At 39.9% G+C, this 16,634-nt stretch overlaps 1 protein-coding gene across 3 annotated transcripts in view; it reads right to left on the reverse strand.

The window, feature by feature from the left end:
- The window catches only part of LOC126918622 (uncharacterized), a 30,577-nt gene extending 14,448 nt beyond the window's left edge, over positions 1-16,129 (reverse strand). For 2 of the 3 annotated variants that reach the window (XM_050726716.1, XM_050726714.1), the window contains exons 1-33: positions 15,989-16,129; positions 14,368-15,376; positions 11,077-11,157; positions 10,755-10,978; positions 10,382-10,524; positions 10,166-10,296; positions 9,687-10,072; positions 9,260-9,574; positions 8,916-9,171; positions 8,639-8,836; positions 8,346-8,560; positions 8,035-8,245; positions 7,465-7,865; positions 7,087-7,369; positions 6,810-7,004; positions 6,523-6,740; positions 6,264-6,448; positions 5,640-6,184; positions 5,183-5,563; positions 4,465-5,103; positions 4,184-4,372; positions 4,027-4,109; positions 3,786-3,948; positions 3,514-3,695; positions 2,784-3,407; positions 2,502-2,632; positions 2,096-2,418; positions 1,837-2,026; positions 1,622-1,762; positions 1,142-1,465; positions 500-995; positions 281-401; positions 14-204 (exon numbers count right to left, since the gene is read on the reverse strand). In XM_050726716.1, the coding sequence (XP_050582673.1) occupies positions 14-204; positions 281-401; positions 500-995; positions 1,142-1,465; positions 1,622-1,762; positions 1,837-2,026; positions 2,096-2,418; positions 2,502-2,632; positions 2,784-3,407; positions 3,514-3,695; positions 3,786-3,948; positions 4,027-4,109; positions 4,184-4,372; positions 4,465-5,103; positions 5,183-5,563; positions 5,640-6,184; positions 6,264-6,448; positions 6,523-6,740; positions 6,810-7,004; positions 7,087-7,369; positions 7,465-7,865; positions 8,035-8,245; positions 8,346-8,560; positions 8,639-8,836; positions 8,916-9,171; positions 9,260-9,574; positions 9,687-10,072; positions 10,166-10,296; positions 10,382-10,524; positions 10,755-10,978; positions 11,077-11,139 (8,147 nt within the window). In that variant the 5' untranslated portion in view covers positions 11,140-11,157; positions 14,368-15,376; positions 15,989-16,129. Of the gene's footprint in view, positions 1-13; positions 205-280; positions 402-499; positions 996-1,141; positions 1,466-1,621; positions 1,763-1,836; positions 2,027-2,095; positions 2,419-2,501; positions 2,633-2,783; positions 3,408-3,513; positions 3,696-3,785; positions 3,949-4,026; positions 4,110-4,183; positions 4,373-4,464; positions 5,104-5,182; positions 5,564-5,639; positions 6,185-6,263; positions 6,449-6,522; positions 6,741-6,809; positions 7,005-7,086; positions 7,370-7,464; positions 7,866-8,034; positions 8,246-8,345; positions 8,561-8,638; positions 8,837-8,915; positions 9,172-9,259; positions 9,575-9,686; positions 10,073-10,165; positions 10,297-10,381; positions 10,525-10,754; positions 10,979-11,076; positions 11,158-12,479; positions 13,085-14,367; positions 15,377-15,988 lie in introns of those variants that run through there. The other variant, XM_050726715.1, reaches the window with a different exon arrangement.
- Positions 16,130-16,634: the final 505 nt, after the last annotated feature.

Consider the following 16,634-nt stretch of genomic DNA (forward strand, 5'->3'; position numbering starts at 1 on the left):
TGATAAAACTTACCAGAAAGTCACGATAGAGAACGCGTAATCGATCATCATGATTAAAATTAAAGAAGCATCAGATTTTGGTAAAATTTTTCCAGCAAGCAGAACTGTCGCGATAGAGAACAACACGATTAAGAGTTCTATAAATGTCGTAATGAACCAGGCGACAGTGTTTCTCCAAGGTTTCAATCCCATTACGCTCATTACCTAGAAGCGGAACTATGGAATTAACTAATGCCATTAGTTAACTGAAATGTTAATGTTATGATATTTCCCCTGTTACCATTGCATTTTGAGATTCCCTTTCCCACACAACATGCCTGACAGCTGCTCCAACACACATCATTAGCGCAAAAAAGAAACAAACTTGGATACCTTGAGACTCGTAGAGAGTTGTTTGAAAGCTATGTGATACATAAAATTATTATTATTATTATTAAAATTGTTTCACAGAATTAATTAAAACGTAAGTATAAAAAAGAACAAGAGAGATTATACACACGGTACGTCTTTCCAACAAGGATATGGCATCTGTTGCGTCATAGTTTTCCAATCCTGGTCTTTCTGAGTTTTCGTTCTTATAATCGCTCGATCGATAGAGTCCTGAAGCTGTACGAATCCTCTCATATATCTCAGATGTTCTATAAAACTGCTCTCCGGACCAGGAATCCAAAACTGATTTTTTAATCTCTTCGTGGACTGCACGTAGTCCACGTCCATTCGAATTTTGTACACTATATTATCGGGCAATTCATGCTGCAAAGATCTACTAGATCTCTTTGGGGCTTTATCCAAAAAGACAACACCGGCTAAAAATTCTCGCGTTTCCATCAGAACCCGTGCTTTCGCTTCCATTTCCTCCTCGGACCGAAATCCTCTTATTCGATCTACGAGCACGCACTCCAATAAATCATTCAACATACCAACCATCGTTATCAAACGTTTGGATCTCTTAAGTCGCCACGAAACCTCGCTCAGATCCATATCGGTGAAATCCCCTGGAAGAGGATGAAACATTTTAGAAAAGGCACGTTCACGTCTTTGTTTTGTAAAAGATGGAGTGAGCCGATCTATTCTATTAAAGAAATCTGAATAATCCAAGAATACATAGTTGTTTGTTTTACCTTTTCCTAGGACAACTTACCGCCTTCGAAATTGCTTCCACCAAATGATCTAATGGCGATTTTTATAACGTCTGAGGATATTATGTCTCGAAGCTCCCTTAAACTGTCGCTCATTTCGCTAAGATTCGCCAACGAGGTTAAAGTTTTCTCGAAACTGTTCATCAATACGCCAAAGTGTTCCATTTCCACGAATGTTTTATTTGCTAGTGTCATTACATTGTTGATTACTGTGGTGTTGGGAGCATAAAGTATTTTACCACGTAGTAGAGGTTTCACGTAAGACCATATAATTTTCCCGCCTCCCATGGCCACAACACCTTTGTAGGTGTTTCTGCAAAATTCAGCTGAACAGAACAAAATTCGAAATTTCGATGTTTTAATTTATAATTTTCAATTTCCAGGTTCGAAAGTGCAAAAATTCAGAGGTACAAATTTTCAGTTAACTGATGAAAAATTTAAAATTCAAAATTAATATCTATCGTTTGATCGATTACACATACTGGGTAAAGAATCGAGCTCAGCCTTATCGAAATCTTTGCTATTATCCTCGATCTTCGAGATGATTTTGTACAAATCACCGTTATCAGAGACCATCGGTTGCCCGCACAGCATCTCGCTAGAATCTTGAAGGAACTTGGAAGCTACGAAATGCATTTGAATATTTATTAAATACGCAAATTGCGTTAATTTAATTCCAAAATTTTGCATAACTTACTGGAGACTGTCTGATCCGGTTCTTGCGCATCTGTTTCCAAGGCTTGCGTCGTTGGCATTCGAGAGGAAAGTTTGTCTTTGAAGAATGGCAATAACTCTGCGGCCACTCCAAGATTATTCAGTACCATTTTTCCCTCTGTTTCCGTCAAATTTGCGTTGGCCAATATATTTTTCACGTTCGCGCTCATAAGCTAAAATAACGAACTAGATTAAATTCGAAATTTTTTACAATCAATGTTTATTCATACGATTATACTCACAGTCTTAAAAATATAATCGAAATTTAAATTTTTAATCAACGTTATGGTTACGTTCTGTGTCTGCGAATCCTCGAACTGGCAGATAGCGGAGCTGACTTCTTCGGCGGTGATTCGACTGCTATTAAAATTCAACATTTCACTGAGTTTCGTCGGGGAGCAAATGATTTCCTTCAAACTGAGAGCTCTTCTTTCTTTCATGAAAACAGAAATCATATCTATCTTTGCTTGGCTCAGCATCAACGCTACATTATTGGAAATTCCGATCTTATCCACCAAATATGACTTTACCACATCCCAGTTGTCGAACATATCTCTGATAACGTCTGAAAATAAAAATATCGTCGCACCACCGAATCGAACGTCACAAGGCATTTCTTTCGAGAGGAAACACGCAATGAGATCATACATTTCATATCGAGCAACCCTAAATTCTTGAAGATATCCATCGACTGAAACGCCACGATTATTCGATAAACATCGTCCATCACGTATTGATCCTCGATGAACGGCTTAATATCTTCCGCTATTTCCTTCATTCTAAAAAAAGAGAAAACGACATAACAGAATCTTTATACGATATCGGATTAAAAGTGAACGTCAATATTCGAAAATTGAAGCAAGTTGCAAACAAATTCGGTCACTCGATGCCTCGCGTCCAATCTCATTCCTACGATCAAGACATTCTTACCCGTCGAAAAGCTTGTCCACCGTCTTATCCTTCAGGATATTAACCACCCCGTCGACGATATCAGGAACTCCTAAGACGCTCGAGACATCCTGGAAGTCTATTTTACTGGCGACGTCGAGCAGATTGCCGCTCTCTCCGATAACGATGGACAAGTGCCTCAGGATCTCCTTCAGCCACGTTAAATTCCACGTGGCGTCCATTTGCCATTGTTTCAGCTCGCGATAGATCCGATCTAGATCCAGACTTACGGACAATCGATCGGCGATCTCCATCAACGTGTGGTGACCTAACGCTTTTTGATCATACTGGAACACTTTTCCTGCTTTCTTTGAGCTCAGATAGTTGTACAAAACCGTCCGATTCCGACATTCTAACTTAGTCCGACAAAGAGACCCGTTTCTGTCGTTCAGCAACGCGTTCACGTTAATCATCGCCCCTGGCAAAAACACCTCTAAGTCATCGACGTCCGACGCCTTTACCACGTCGCGCACGGGCTTCCAGATCGGAACGTACTTCTCCGCCATTTTGGATAACGTTTCGATGTTCTTGTGATTCCGGCCCGTGTCCAGGATGAACACGTTTTTCTGCAGGGAGTCCAACACACCGAGAACCATAGTCACATACCTTAAATGAAACTTGTTTTTATTGTCACGTCGCGTAAAAAGCACGATCGATGTGTAAGACACTTGTCAATTAATCTAAGGGATACAGATATATCTCGAATGCTTACAGTCCGGGTCTAGAATAGGCGGGACGTCCTACGAATCTATGAAAACACTCGTTGATCTTGTCGCTGTAAGTCTTGTTTTGAAAATTCACTAGAATCTCGGTGATGTGATGAAATGTGCCTTCCAAAGTTGTCAGAAATTCGTTTCTATTTCGTTTGACGTTTAGATACTGGTAATTCTTTATCTAATGGGAGAAATTTCAAATGATATGGATATGTTTGAAATTAATTAGTTGAATCGTGATCGTAGAGTTATAGATAAAATAAAGCATTACCATACTAGCAGTTTTATTCCAATAGAAATCATGCATTAGTATATCGTGAATCTGCGATATGTTCAATTGAGTCAACTGACATAAGAGTTTCGCGTAGAGCTGATGGTTCAACAGCTGAGAATTCAGGATTTCAAGGGGGAACGTGACGCACCAGAAGCACTCTCTGAAAGAAAGTTTCCTAATAAGCGGCTGCAGCGTTATAAACAAATTCCGTAAATGCTAACGAGGAACCGTAGCTTACTCGGTATTCCCAGCGGAATTTAAAATGTTCCTAGCGGTCGTGAAGAGTTTTTTCACCACCAAGTGAGCGAGCGCTTTCAGGTCCTGAAGGACAATTTTCTTCGTAAAATCCCTGACGCTTAGATAAACGACAATTTCATTGAAATTTTAGCGCTCACCTCCTTTTTATAAAGCGCCAAAAAATCCTCGAAGGTGCCTTCCTTGAAGGAAATCCACCATGCTGGAACCTTCGGGTCCTTGAAACCTTCCGAAGCAGCTCGAATTATCGTCGATTCGATATGTTGCAATTTTTCCAAAAGATAAATCTCGTCGTAGTTTCCCGACCAATTTCTTGCTATTCGACCTTCCTGTAAACGTCCGCAAGTTTTAACAACGTCACACGGCTAGCAACGTCATCATCAACGTTGTGAAAGTTGTATAGTCTAGTCGAACGTTGTACCTCGTACTTGACATCAAGGGGCAATATATCGATCAAAGTCAGTCGTCGATCGGCGAGAACGATCTTTTGGCAAAAGTTGGTAATGCTTGACAAGAGGACCTTCTTCCGCACGAAGCTGGGCACAATCAAATATTTGTCGATGTCGCAAGGGTGTAGCTTGCCAAACGAGAGTTTCTCCACGAAATCGTTCAATCTCTCTGACTTCACGAAAGTGTCAACAACGGTGACGATGAGATTCGGCAGGTCTTCTATTAGAGTTAAGATAGGTTTCACCCTTGAATTCTCGTAGAGGATCCGAAGCTTTTGCCAAATATCCCCGCCGACCAGTAGCTCGATCGTAGCGTCTAGAAGCTGATATTCTCGGGCCAATTTCGTCAGCGAATCTGTCGATCCGTTTAATTTCGTAGGATTTTCGTTTTTCGCAAATTTCATGTACCTCTCTATCCAGGCTTGACCAATGACAGACCACGTGTCGTTCGATAAATTTCTCCAGGTCGTCGCATTGAAAATTTTCGAGTTTATAACGTAATCAGACTTTTGCTCTGCGTGAAAGCGTAACGCAGTATCCAACAATTTGGTAACGGAGGCGCTTAAGTGTGTTGATTTTGACATGGTAGTTGTTTGACCGGTTACAAAAGACTGTTGAGCATTCATGGTATTAGAGGCAATAACAAAAACGATATGTTCAGTGTCATTTCTATGATTTGGCCCTACTTACGTAGTATTCTGCACTGGTGACACCTTTCAGTAATTGGTCGGGATCGAAAGAACATATTTCTTTTATGAATCTAGTTCTGTTCGGAGTGGACCAATAGTTCGAGTTAAACCGAAAGCTGCACATGGTTTTCCTTACATCCTCGTACGACATGAAAACATTTGTCGGCGAATTGAGCGTACTAAGCGTAACCACTAAAGCGATCGTTTCTTCAGGATGATTGTCGAGGATCTTCAACAACTGGCGTGCATCGCCATTTTCAACGAAATCCCAAATATTTAAATGGTCATTTTGTGTCTTGATATTTTTTATCGCGTTCGTGATATGATTCAAACCTTCGGCAACACCCTCTATAAAGATTCTGTAGTTGCTCCTTTCCAACTTCTAAAACGTCATATTAATCAGAAAAATATTAACAAACTTCTGAAAACCTGAATACTTAACGAAACAATTGATTCACCTTCTGGTTATTGGTCTCCGTATCATAAAATTCGAGAACATACTTGAACTTCTGAAGAGTAGTTGTAACATAAGACTTGGAAAATGGCACCTCGATTTCTATCTTCTTCTCCTTTATATCCTCCATCAACCTCCAAACTTCAAACGCGAAATCGTATATGTCACCTATTACCGTGATCATGGAAGATCGATATCTGTTAACAGGTTGCGTCCATACATTAGCCTCGACCATGTACAAGTCAGTGTAAGCGTTGAAGTTATCAGGATCAAGGTCACAGGTGAAATTCTTCAAGGTTCTATATTCCTCGGGAGTAAAGCCAACAACAGAATCTGACCACCATTCGAATAATCGAGAACAAGTGATGTCAGTATCTGGTGAATTGAATATGCGATCACCGATATTTGAGTTCATCAATCCATTGATCAATGTGACCATAACGTACGGTAGCTTATTGTAATAAATCGAGATGGGTGATTTATCGTCGAATCCCAACAACGGAAATAAACTGAGTTTTATGGAATTTTCCGAAGGCTTTAACAATACAGCTGGAAGCCAAAAACAAGTTTTAGTAACTTTGTGAAAACAAAAGATTCACAACAATTTTACAGACCATTTGCCACTTACCATTGCGCAGAATGTTAGTCGCGGTCTGTATCATTTTCTGAACAGAGTGTGAGACAAATTTTACTAGAACGAGAATGCGATTGTCGATGGAGATTGTCGGATTCCAGAGATCGCTAGCCGAAATATTACTTTGAAAGGCCATCACTGTCTTGTCTAATTCGTAATCAACGTATTCAAGGGTGTTTCTAAATCATAAATACATAAAAAATATATTCTCCTACGGGCTTCTTTGATACTAATCGGCAATAATGACTCTCACTTGGCATCGTTCTTCATATCCGGCCACCTCTTATCAAATATGTTTTTAACTTCCGGCACGAGCGACGCCCAATGCTCCCAGAAATGCGGTTGTTCCGCCAGGATTACCTGTGTGGCGTCGTTAAACAAATCATTGAGCTTCATAGCCTGCCGGCGGAATGTTATGTAACCCAAGGTCCAATTGAAAAACGGAGATTGAACAATTTTATCGTGCTGCAACTGACATATATTTCGTTGAGTATCACCGAACGTTAAGTGAAAAGAATAAATTCTAAATAAATAACATACGATCTTCCTTGTCTTCGCGAACACGGGATGCTCGTTCCATTCCTGAATAAACAAGGCTGGATTACATGATATTCTCTCGATCTCTCTAATTATTTCGCGAGTGCCTTCTCGCATCTCCATGGCAGATCCGGCGCTCTCGTTTCGTACGCAAGGCCAATGTTCTTCTCGCGATTTGTAATCATCGAGAACGGATATCTGGCGAAAAAAAACGAATTTTCAAGAATTTTTAAACGAAATTTCGGCTCGAAATATAAAATGCTCGAATTATATAGCTTACAAGATGAATCGGTTTCATAGTTATGATGTCAACGACATCGAGGATCAAAGGAGATAAATTTCGTAGAATGGCGTTTAAAAGAATTTCCGTCTGCGGCATGTCCTGCAACAGCTCGGAGAGCTTCGCTCTATACTCGTTCTTCTGAATTTGATCAACGATCTTCTCGATATACTCAAAGATCACCGAGGACGCCCAGGCAATCGCGTGCGTCTCCTTCCATACACCTTTCGACGAGAAAAGAGAGCTCTCCATCAATTTAAAGAACTTGCAGATCAAACCTACGCTGCAGAAAGATGTAACGTGTCACCAAAGTAAATATCTGCCATTTAAAAAGCTAATGAAAAAGGAAAGAGAAGATTATTTTTGTTGCTTGCGTACCTCATCTCGAAAACATCTTTGGCGCTAATATCGATGCTCCAGGATATTTCAAAAGCCTTCCTCGCCTTTTCTAATCTAGTCATGTCGTAATCTGGATCTTCTTGATGGACCAGAGTATCGATGTAGCGATAAATCTCGATCGTTTCCATGTTAAAGTCTGTCCAATTGAACGGTCCTTTCATTGAATTGAAATAAATGGTATTGCTATAACGAACTTCGTCCATTTGCTCGATATTCGACATGTCAATTTCCAAGTCCATTTGTACGGATTTCGAGATATGACAAATCAACGCCTTCAGCACCGTCTTGTTCGAATCTCTTGGAAAATTTAGTAAATCCGGCGGATCTGGATTCGTACAGTAGATATCGGTAAAATTGTCATATTCTAGAATTTGTAAAGCCTGTAAAATAGAAGAACAGTTCCTTTTTCTGTAAACAAACTATGCTGATATAGCGTGTATACTTTTGCGTGTGAATGGTAGGTCTCACTGTACCCGTTCTTCCGCAACATTTCCTCGCTACCGGAAGAAATGTCGATTTTATGAAAGAGTTACGCGATTGTTTACCAACCTTATCCTTATCCGTTACGGTCAAGTAGAACGATTCGACCAGCTCCATTTTCCTCTGCCTAAATTCATCGATCCAGTCCGTACGATCCTTCTTCAAGTTATACAAAATTATCTTCGCGAGTATGTTCATCTTCTTCAGATCAGGCTCGATAATAATATAAGTCACGCTACGAGAACCGACCATCTTCGCTATGCTCAAATGGATCGCCAGACTGAAGAGAAACAAAGTAAAAGTCGAGTAAATAATTTTTACAGGCTGTTCTCTTCTCGGATCGAGAAGAGATAGAAGAGATATCTAATGGCGCCACTCACAGATTCAATCTTCCTTGAGATCGAGTTTCTTCGAAAGCTTCGTGCCATCTTTCGTCAAATTTGAATACGGACCAGTCGGGGTCTGGCCTTTTTGGCGATGTCAAATACGATATCAACTCCTTTGTGTTGCCGACTAGCGAAGTTAGATTCGCTTTCTCGACGCTGACCACCTTGCGCAATGCCATATTGAACACCGTGAATAAAGAGTCGCTCACCTAACAACGTCACCCCCGGATTATGAGAACACGTTTCGAGAGTCGTCCACGTCAATACAAGCGAAACACAATGCTTACTATGCTTTCAAAGTTCCGAAACTCGAAACTTTCGTACACGTCCCAGATAAACTTCTTTCCGGCATCGCTGCACAGTAGTTCCCTGACGTGTCTAGCTTCGTTTTTGCCGTCTACGAAAAGCTCAAAAATTTCGTTCAGAGTCCCCTCCTGGCAAAAGAAGTCGTCGGGACTCGTGCGTTCAACTCCATCCACGAATTTCTGCAACATACGCAAGAATCGTTTCGTGCGTTCTACAAGCGTGCAAGGTTATACAAAAATAATTAAAACGTTTGCCAACCTCAACGAAGTCCAGTCTAGAGAATGATTTAACGAGTTTTCGATAAAAATTTGGATCGACGTTCGTTAGCAATTTTTGTACCGTGTCTTTGTGATTTATGGAAATATCGTAAATTCTGTACTGAACGTCCTCGTGAATAATGGCAGCATGGTGTAACATTCTGACGATCGTTTGCATGAAGGACAAAATGTAACTCAACGTGGCTAGGATGTTATCCGATAGAAAATCTCTGAGTCCGTCTAGAATTTCGGCTGGTCTATAAAAAAAAAAAAAAATCATTTCACAACACATACGTAGATACATTAAAAAAAAAAATTACTGTGTAAGTAATGGAAAAATCTCACAGCTGAATGTCATCCTGGTGGCCGTCCAAAATCTTTTGCATCAATTTCGCGCCATCGTGCAGAATGGCGATGCTGAGATCTAGAATTTGAGTAAGATTCTCGGGATTCGCCGTGTTTCCGTACACAAATCGTACTGTGCTGGACAAACGTTGCACTATCGCGAAAAAGCTGTCGGAGGAGTCGATAGTTTGATCCTCCACCATCCGTTTCGCTAGATCCAGTAACTTTTGCAATCTCAAGAACGTTCGACGGACGGTCACCCAATCACGCTCCATCGAGAACACCGGATCCAAAACTTGCAGCGATTTATTCACGCTGCGATTAGATTCGAGAATATATTTCTTTTACTTCCTATTTATATATTTTGTAATCTTTTCTCGTTCGAAAAAGATTCATTTGAAATTAAAATTCGACCGAAGCTACTCACAAAGTTAGGTCAATTTCTTTGAATGTGACGTTCTTGAACACCATTATCATCTTTGGTATCCATTGACGTAACTTTAGGTACTGCGGAACGAACTTCTTCGTCGTTTGCAGGTCCAGAATCGTTTCGACCGCTTTCCTTAAATCGTCGAAAAAATCATAATCGCGAAACTTGGCCATTACACGGTCTATCATTTCCAGCAAACCGGAGAAATCAAGGTGCTTGGATAGACTTTCGAGCATGTTGGGTATCATCGCCGAATCGATGTCACAGAGAATCTTGGAAATTTCCAAGTAGTTCTGCTCGTTAGGTAGAATCAGATACTTCTTCAAAATTTCCGGAGAACAAATCGCGCCGTCGATGTTAGACGAACCGAACGCCTCGATAAGCTGAAAATCGGTCCAATAAAAGTTGAAAACAATTCCATCGGGATGAATTGATCGATGAGTTCAGTTTGTCTGGCTTAATAATACGATACTGACATATAGTAACTTTATGGACGAGTTAAACAGTTCGTCGATCAATCCGCTTCGCGCGTACGGCATCTGAACCCCAAGAAGATTCTTGATTTCTTCGTGGTTGTTGAACAGATCGCCCAATCGAATACCGCGATCTAGTTTGACAAATTCAATACTCGATGCAAATTCCTGAATACCCACGATAGTAAATGAGGTGTTGAGCAACTCGTGCATACGTACCGAACAGCGCTTTGATTTCTGGTCTAGTGAGTATCTGAGCCATTGATTTTAGAAGCTGGATGCTGTTCGGTAACGTGCTGATAGCGGAAAGAATCGTTTCGTTACCGAGCATCGGCTGCAATTCTACTACTAACGGACCTAGACTGTTGTAAAAATAAATTTTCTTTACATGCTTCTATCGAAATGAAATAAGTAAACGGAATTAAGGATCATTTGGTGCCGCTTCGACTTTCGCTATTTTACTTTAACCATTCACAGAGATATTTAAAACAATGTTTAAAATAGTATCGAGTCGTTAGACGTTATAGACGGTTAAAATGATTAAAAAGAGAAAATGTTTAGGAAAGAAAATTCTGCAACTTGCTGAACTAACGTGGCATTTTTGTAAGAAGGAACTTCTTCGTATTCCGATAGAGAATCGCAGGGATTTCCCACGCTGCAAATGAAACTTTGAACGAATGGCAGCAACCCATCCTGCGGCATAGACCTCGCAGGAAATTGGCAAGTTGGATAATACTTCGGATCTACATTGTCACGAATCGTGTACAGGATCATGAACACGACCACAGGCCATACGAATACCAGAGCCAATATACCCTATAAACATTGAAGTTTGTGCATGTATTTTAAATATCGTTTCGCTGCCTGTAACCTCGAGCAAATCTCAAATTATATAATTTTATAATTATAATTACCGGTTGACGTTTTCGGACGATGTAATTCTTCCACAAGAGAAGTCCAATTTGGTCGACCCTCATCGCGAGAGCAGTTTAGATCTGCAATATGAATTGTCAAAATACTTTACTGTTTATCAATGCTTTCAATTCTTCGGAATATTTTGTTTTATTTTGATTTTGATTTTAACTTCTCCGCTGCGGAGTCTTACACAGCCGCGCATCGAAGTATTCGTAGCTCTGTTATCCATACACTTGCACGAGTCTTTCGTTTCGGAATTCGACGCTACTCGCTTTGTTCACCTAACAAGAAAACCGAGATTCGTCAAACAGCTCTTTCGGTTACGTAGTTGACTTTCGTGGAAATTTCGAAAATGTCGGTGGAGAAGGATCGATGGTTGGATACATTGGAAAAGCGAGTCGCGATCCATAAATCAAGATTGAACAGGCGAAACCGATCGCTGATATATCGCGTAGGGCAGAACAAATATTTGAAGAGCGTAACAAGCGCGTCTGTCGATACATCGACAACCGGAAATGCGCTTCACTCTGTCGCGTGCTGCTCCGGGATCCATTGCGGGGAAACGGAACAATGAACCGTGCGGATTGCTTTTCGTACGAAAAACGAAGTCGATCATTCGTACGTGTCGTATCAACGTATGGATATCATAGTTCCACCTTTATTTCCGGCCGAAATAACCAATTGAAAGAGAACAAGCTTGGAGCGTTCGATGTATTCTAATTTTCAGTGAATAAATTATGGCTGAATATTAAATGAGAATTTAATGCGTGTCGCTTGGAAACGCACGAAATAATCTCCAGCTTTGACATCGAAGCTTCTAAATTTGATTTGAACCTGTTATTATCATTAATATGTACGTGCCAGCGTGTTCTCGTTTGTACGCTGTTCATTTTCATGTAGGTACATAATAGGTGTATGGTATCGGGATATGTAAAATGTAAAAAGAACGGCTAATTTATTTGTCAATTTTCTCTTAATTTCGCCGTATTTTGTTCAAAGCGTCGTTTCAATTACGAAATTAATGTATGGATCGATCAGCGCGCTACTTTATCATAAATTGATATGAAATTAAAATGCTAGACGAAGGTCGTCGACTATTTATAACTACTGTTGGATCTTGACATAGTGGAAAGACATCGAAGATTACAGATTTATCCTGTACAATGTAGTTAAATAACATTTCAGGAAATCATCGATTTACGATAGACAAAAACTGGTTAATGACGATCGAAAATAAATATTTTAAATGGCGTGTTGGCAGTTACGATGGTTGACCTCCAAATTGAGTAGCATAGTCACACATGCACACGCACACGAATTCTCCAGCTCTTCCGCACACTCATCATTATTCCAGTTCAAGATTACAAAGATGCGAAGTAATTATTGATTTGGAAGTACGTACCATCTTCACTCTGTCATTTGTATAATCGCTGGCATTCGCGGATGCATTTACGAAAATTGTCGGAAGCTTGTCGAATGCCATAACAACGGGAAAGATAAGAGGAAAAAAAAATTCTTTCGCGTAAAATTGTAAAACAATTAATGTCTAATGCATGACACTGAAGCAAATTCAAAGTACTTGTATGTCCGTGAAAGCGTAATAAAAATGTAAATATAAATAACAATCCTGCGATAGTAGAATACAAATCTTCATGATGTAATCCAATGCAGCTGCGCGTAACTATAAATTTACATTCTGCTGTTTCACTTGATGCTCGTTGTTTGTTAAATCGGTGATTATAAAGAAACTTGTTTGAAGGGGAAATATTCCGGTCGGTGGATGGTTTCATTCATTAGCACGTCACAGATTGTGTGCACTTTCACTGCGTTTGTAAATTATATCTCTTAGCTACGTTGCACAAGCGAAACGCGTGATAGATCATGTAGCCTCTGGAGAATATTTTTTACAGTATTGATTAGAATATTGATGAAGTTCTAGTTTGATCTCCTCCTCCGAGAGGTAATAATAATAGCAAAGAGGATAACGTATTTGCAGAAGATTGAAGAGACACCTGACGTAAGAAAGGAAGACCAAACTTGGACAAAGAAATCGTAATTTACCTTCTTCGATATTAGATAATCGATAAAACAATCTCCGATAAAACAAAGGCATTGTTTCAGTAAGATTCATTAAGATTCAGTAGGATTAATGAAGAGAAAAAAATTCAAGAAATCTTTGAAGGAGAATCTAAAGATACGCGATTAATGAACGTAATTCTATCATAATCGTTTCCTTAACCTCTTCCGTTTCAGACACCTGACAACCTAGAATTTACTTCACAGTGTAATTTAAAGTTCTAAATAGTAGAGTATTGCTAGCAAAATCGATTCTTTATTATCAAGATGTTCTCGATCATTAAAGATCACGAGTTGCACGGTTCAAAGTCGACGAGCCGACACGGAACGGTCGAAAAAACAATGATTAACGCTTTTCACGATACGTCAAAATCCTTGCGTGCTAATTTTCAAAAGTCCATACATAGTAATATCACACGTACAAGTAACAGAAGCAAATCTTTGAATACGAAACGCATTTAACAACTTTATGAGAGATGCTTGCTTCGTTTAAGATAATTTAAATGGGACGTGGTGCATCACGAAGCGTTGAAGGCATGTTTTGATCAATGATCGATAACAAAAGGCAATGGGAAGGAACAGCAGCATCGTTTTTCTCAGCTGCCTAAACAGATTGCGGCGGAGCGTAGCTGGTCGAACAAGTTTCCCGATGTCATAACAGCGCGTAGACCTTGCCAATGGGAAAAGAAGAATAAAGGAATCTCGGAAGGGAACGACACTGTATTACTTACATTTCTCAACGTGTACACCGCAACGAGAACAACAAGTTGAAAGCTTGTTTCACATTGAAAGACAGACGAGCCGAATCGAAAGACTGATTGGTTGAATTTGCAAAGCGCTCTTCGAGCATAGCTCTCGAAAATTCTGACCGTATGCGAACCGAAAGATATTTGCTGAAAGGGCAACAATGATCGAGTTACGAACAGGAAGCCGGATATATCGGAATATGAAGCGTTTGCGCAGAACAAAAAGAAGGAGAGACATTCAACAAAGAGAAAACGCTGTCGACGCCATCAAAACAAACCGCTTTGACGCGAACCTCAGGCCCGATCGTTTTGAATTTCAATCCAACGTTTTACATTTCATACTGGCACATAATTTCTGAAGCGTTCCGAGACAGAGGCAACCGGGGCCCCCGAAAATCCAGGGAAACATAAATCGGTAAACAACGCGGTTCTCCTTGCGTAACAATGCAATCACGTTGTAATACTTACGTTTACTTGCTCGGTAATTTCCTCCGAATCGCGCAGTTCGATATATTAGCCTTCGTTGCTTGATCGTCGAACAAAGCACAAGCCCGAGGCTTCAATATCATTCGAACCTCATCGATCTGACGGTTTCCAAATTCGTGAAAACGCAGTCGCCAGTACCGCGTGTTGCCAACACACCGTCGTCGGACGCGGGAAGAAGGAAAAACACGGAGGAACGTTGCACCGATCGTTGGTCTTACGATTATCTCGATTGAAACGAGCAACTTCGTGATGTCGAGCGTCGATCGCGTCAAGAACTGATCGTTATTGCGTTCAAGCGACGATTCGCGATACAGTTCAGTAGCGGATGAAGCGTTCCTTTGCGCAAATTTTTGACAAATGTTACGTTTAAACGGACAGCCGCTATCTCCTCCACGAGGCGCGTTCGAACGAAAACACCAGTTGAAAGGGAACTCGCCCCGACCTGTTCCGTCGGTTCACGATCTTCCTTGCTCTTACTGTTCGTCTCGCAAAAGAGAAACACACCGGCTCGCGTTTATGCACACTTGGACGACGGTCGGGGGCCGACTGTTGCCACCACCGTGATCCACGACCACGTGGACCTTAGCAATGCCTCAACATCCGCTCGTGAATATGTATTTATAGGTTCGTATACAACAACATGGTTGTACGCGAATGTTTCTCGCCTAAATGATCCCCGTGGACCTGATACCCTTCAACTTCATCTCTTCCTTTTCCTTCCTTTCTGTTTCTTTCTTTTTCTATCCTTTCTTTCGCGATTTCGGCTCCGATCTTTTAACGAAATAAAAGCAATGGTTCTCGCTATGGTATTCAGAGACACGGGATAAACCATGGACGCCTGAGGTGTGATTTGTTTTTTACCTAGAGCGCCCTATGGTTCCCTTTCCTTCCTTCCTTTATTTTATCCTATTCGTTGCATCGCTCTTGAAAAAGGTAATCGAATTCCTCTGGCAGAATCAGTGGAGCGGTACTGTTTACTCAGATTTGTTTCCTGAGAAAATGAAAGAGGAGAAAGGGATAGTAAGCCGTGTGGAAAATCTCGTACAGCTATTGATATTCATTTGTTCATCGGACGTTCAGAAAATAGGATTTACATATATGTACGTATATTTTAAAAAAAAACAAGACATTGAGACAAGGATTCACCGCAGGAGTTCTTGTATAGTGATTCAGGAACCCTTTGGTAGAAATCGAAATATGTTGTATATATAAATATCTTGATACAAAAGGTATAATGTATAATATATAACGATACATAATATATAGTGATTCAAATTCATACACGATTAACATGGCGATATAAAGTGCATTGAAATTCGGACGATTAAAAATTCCAACAATTTTATAAATAATCCTTAACTTTATTTTCAGCGTTATATCGTCGAACTATTGTCCACCCATTTATTTTATTGCACGGATCATTGACATTCGAACCTGTTAAAATTGAATAACCTCGCGTGATCAATGGATTTTAACGTTGCAATTTAAAATAACAATTTTGTATTATTAATCCTATCGCAGATTCCATCGATCGTACAATTCGTTAATTCCAGTAAATTGTTATCTAGTGAATTGTTACCAATGCTTAAATTTATTTACTTACGCAGAAGGAGCGTCAAACCGACTTTTAACGACCGGATTTGTTTAGCAAATAGACGCATGCGAGATTTAAGACGAATAGGTCGATCGACTGACCTCTTGTTGTATTGAAACGTTCAACTGAGACCAATCATACGCAGTTGCCTATCATTTCCATTATCAAAACTCATCCTCTCATCGGTCAAACGGTTGCTTTGGTTATTAATTAATATTAATTAATGGTACCTAGACGGAGGAAAATAAATGAACGCCAAAATTGTAAAATGATGAAATTAATTATCGTTCAAAAGAAGGAAAGTATCAGACCGAAATTTATGCATTATCGTCATACAGAATAAACACTTTGCGTTGCGCGATACATCAAACCACGTTATTCACCGATTAACTACGTCACGACTTAGTTACATAATACTAATTTCCAGAATATACTTAAAATGATCGGTTTGCGATTTTTCATAGAAATTTTAGAAATTTTCAATGGTGCATCTTTGAAAATTTGATTGATTTTTTTGCAGTAAATGAATAAAGGTTGTTCTCCTTGCATTATATATTTTTTTATACACACCATTAACCGTAAGCATTGGAGCATCTTTTAATCGTTATATTTATTGAAAAATCCTAACAAATTTTACTGTATTTAAAATTTTACA

Source organism: Bombus affinis, chromosome 7 (assembly GCF_024516045.1).
Source record: "Bombus affinis isolate iyBomAffi1 chromosome 7, iyBomAffi1.2, whole genome shotgun sequence".
Classification (NCBI taxonomy): Eukaryota; Metazoa; Arthropoda; class Insecta; order Hymenoptera; family Apidae; genus Bombus; species Bombus affinis.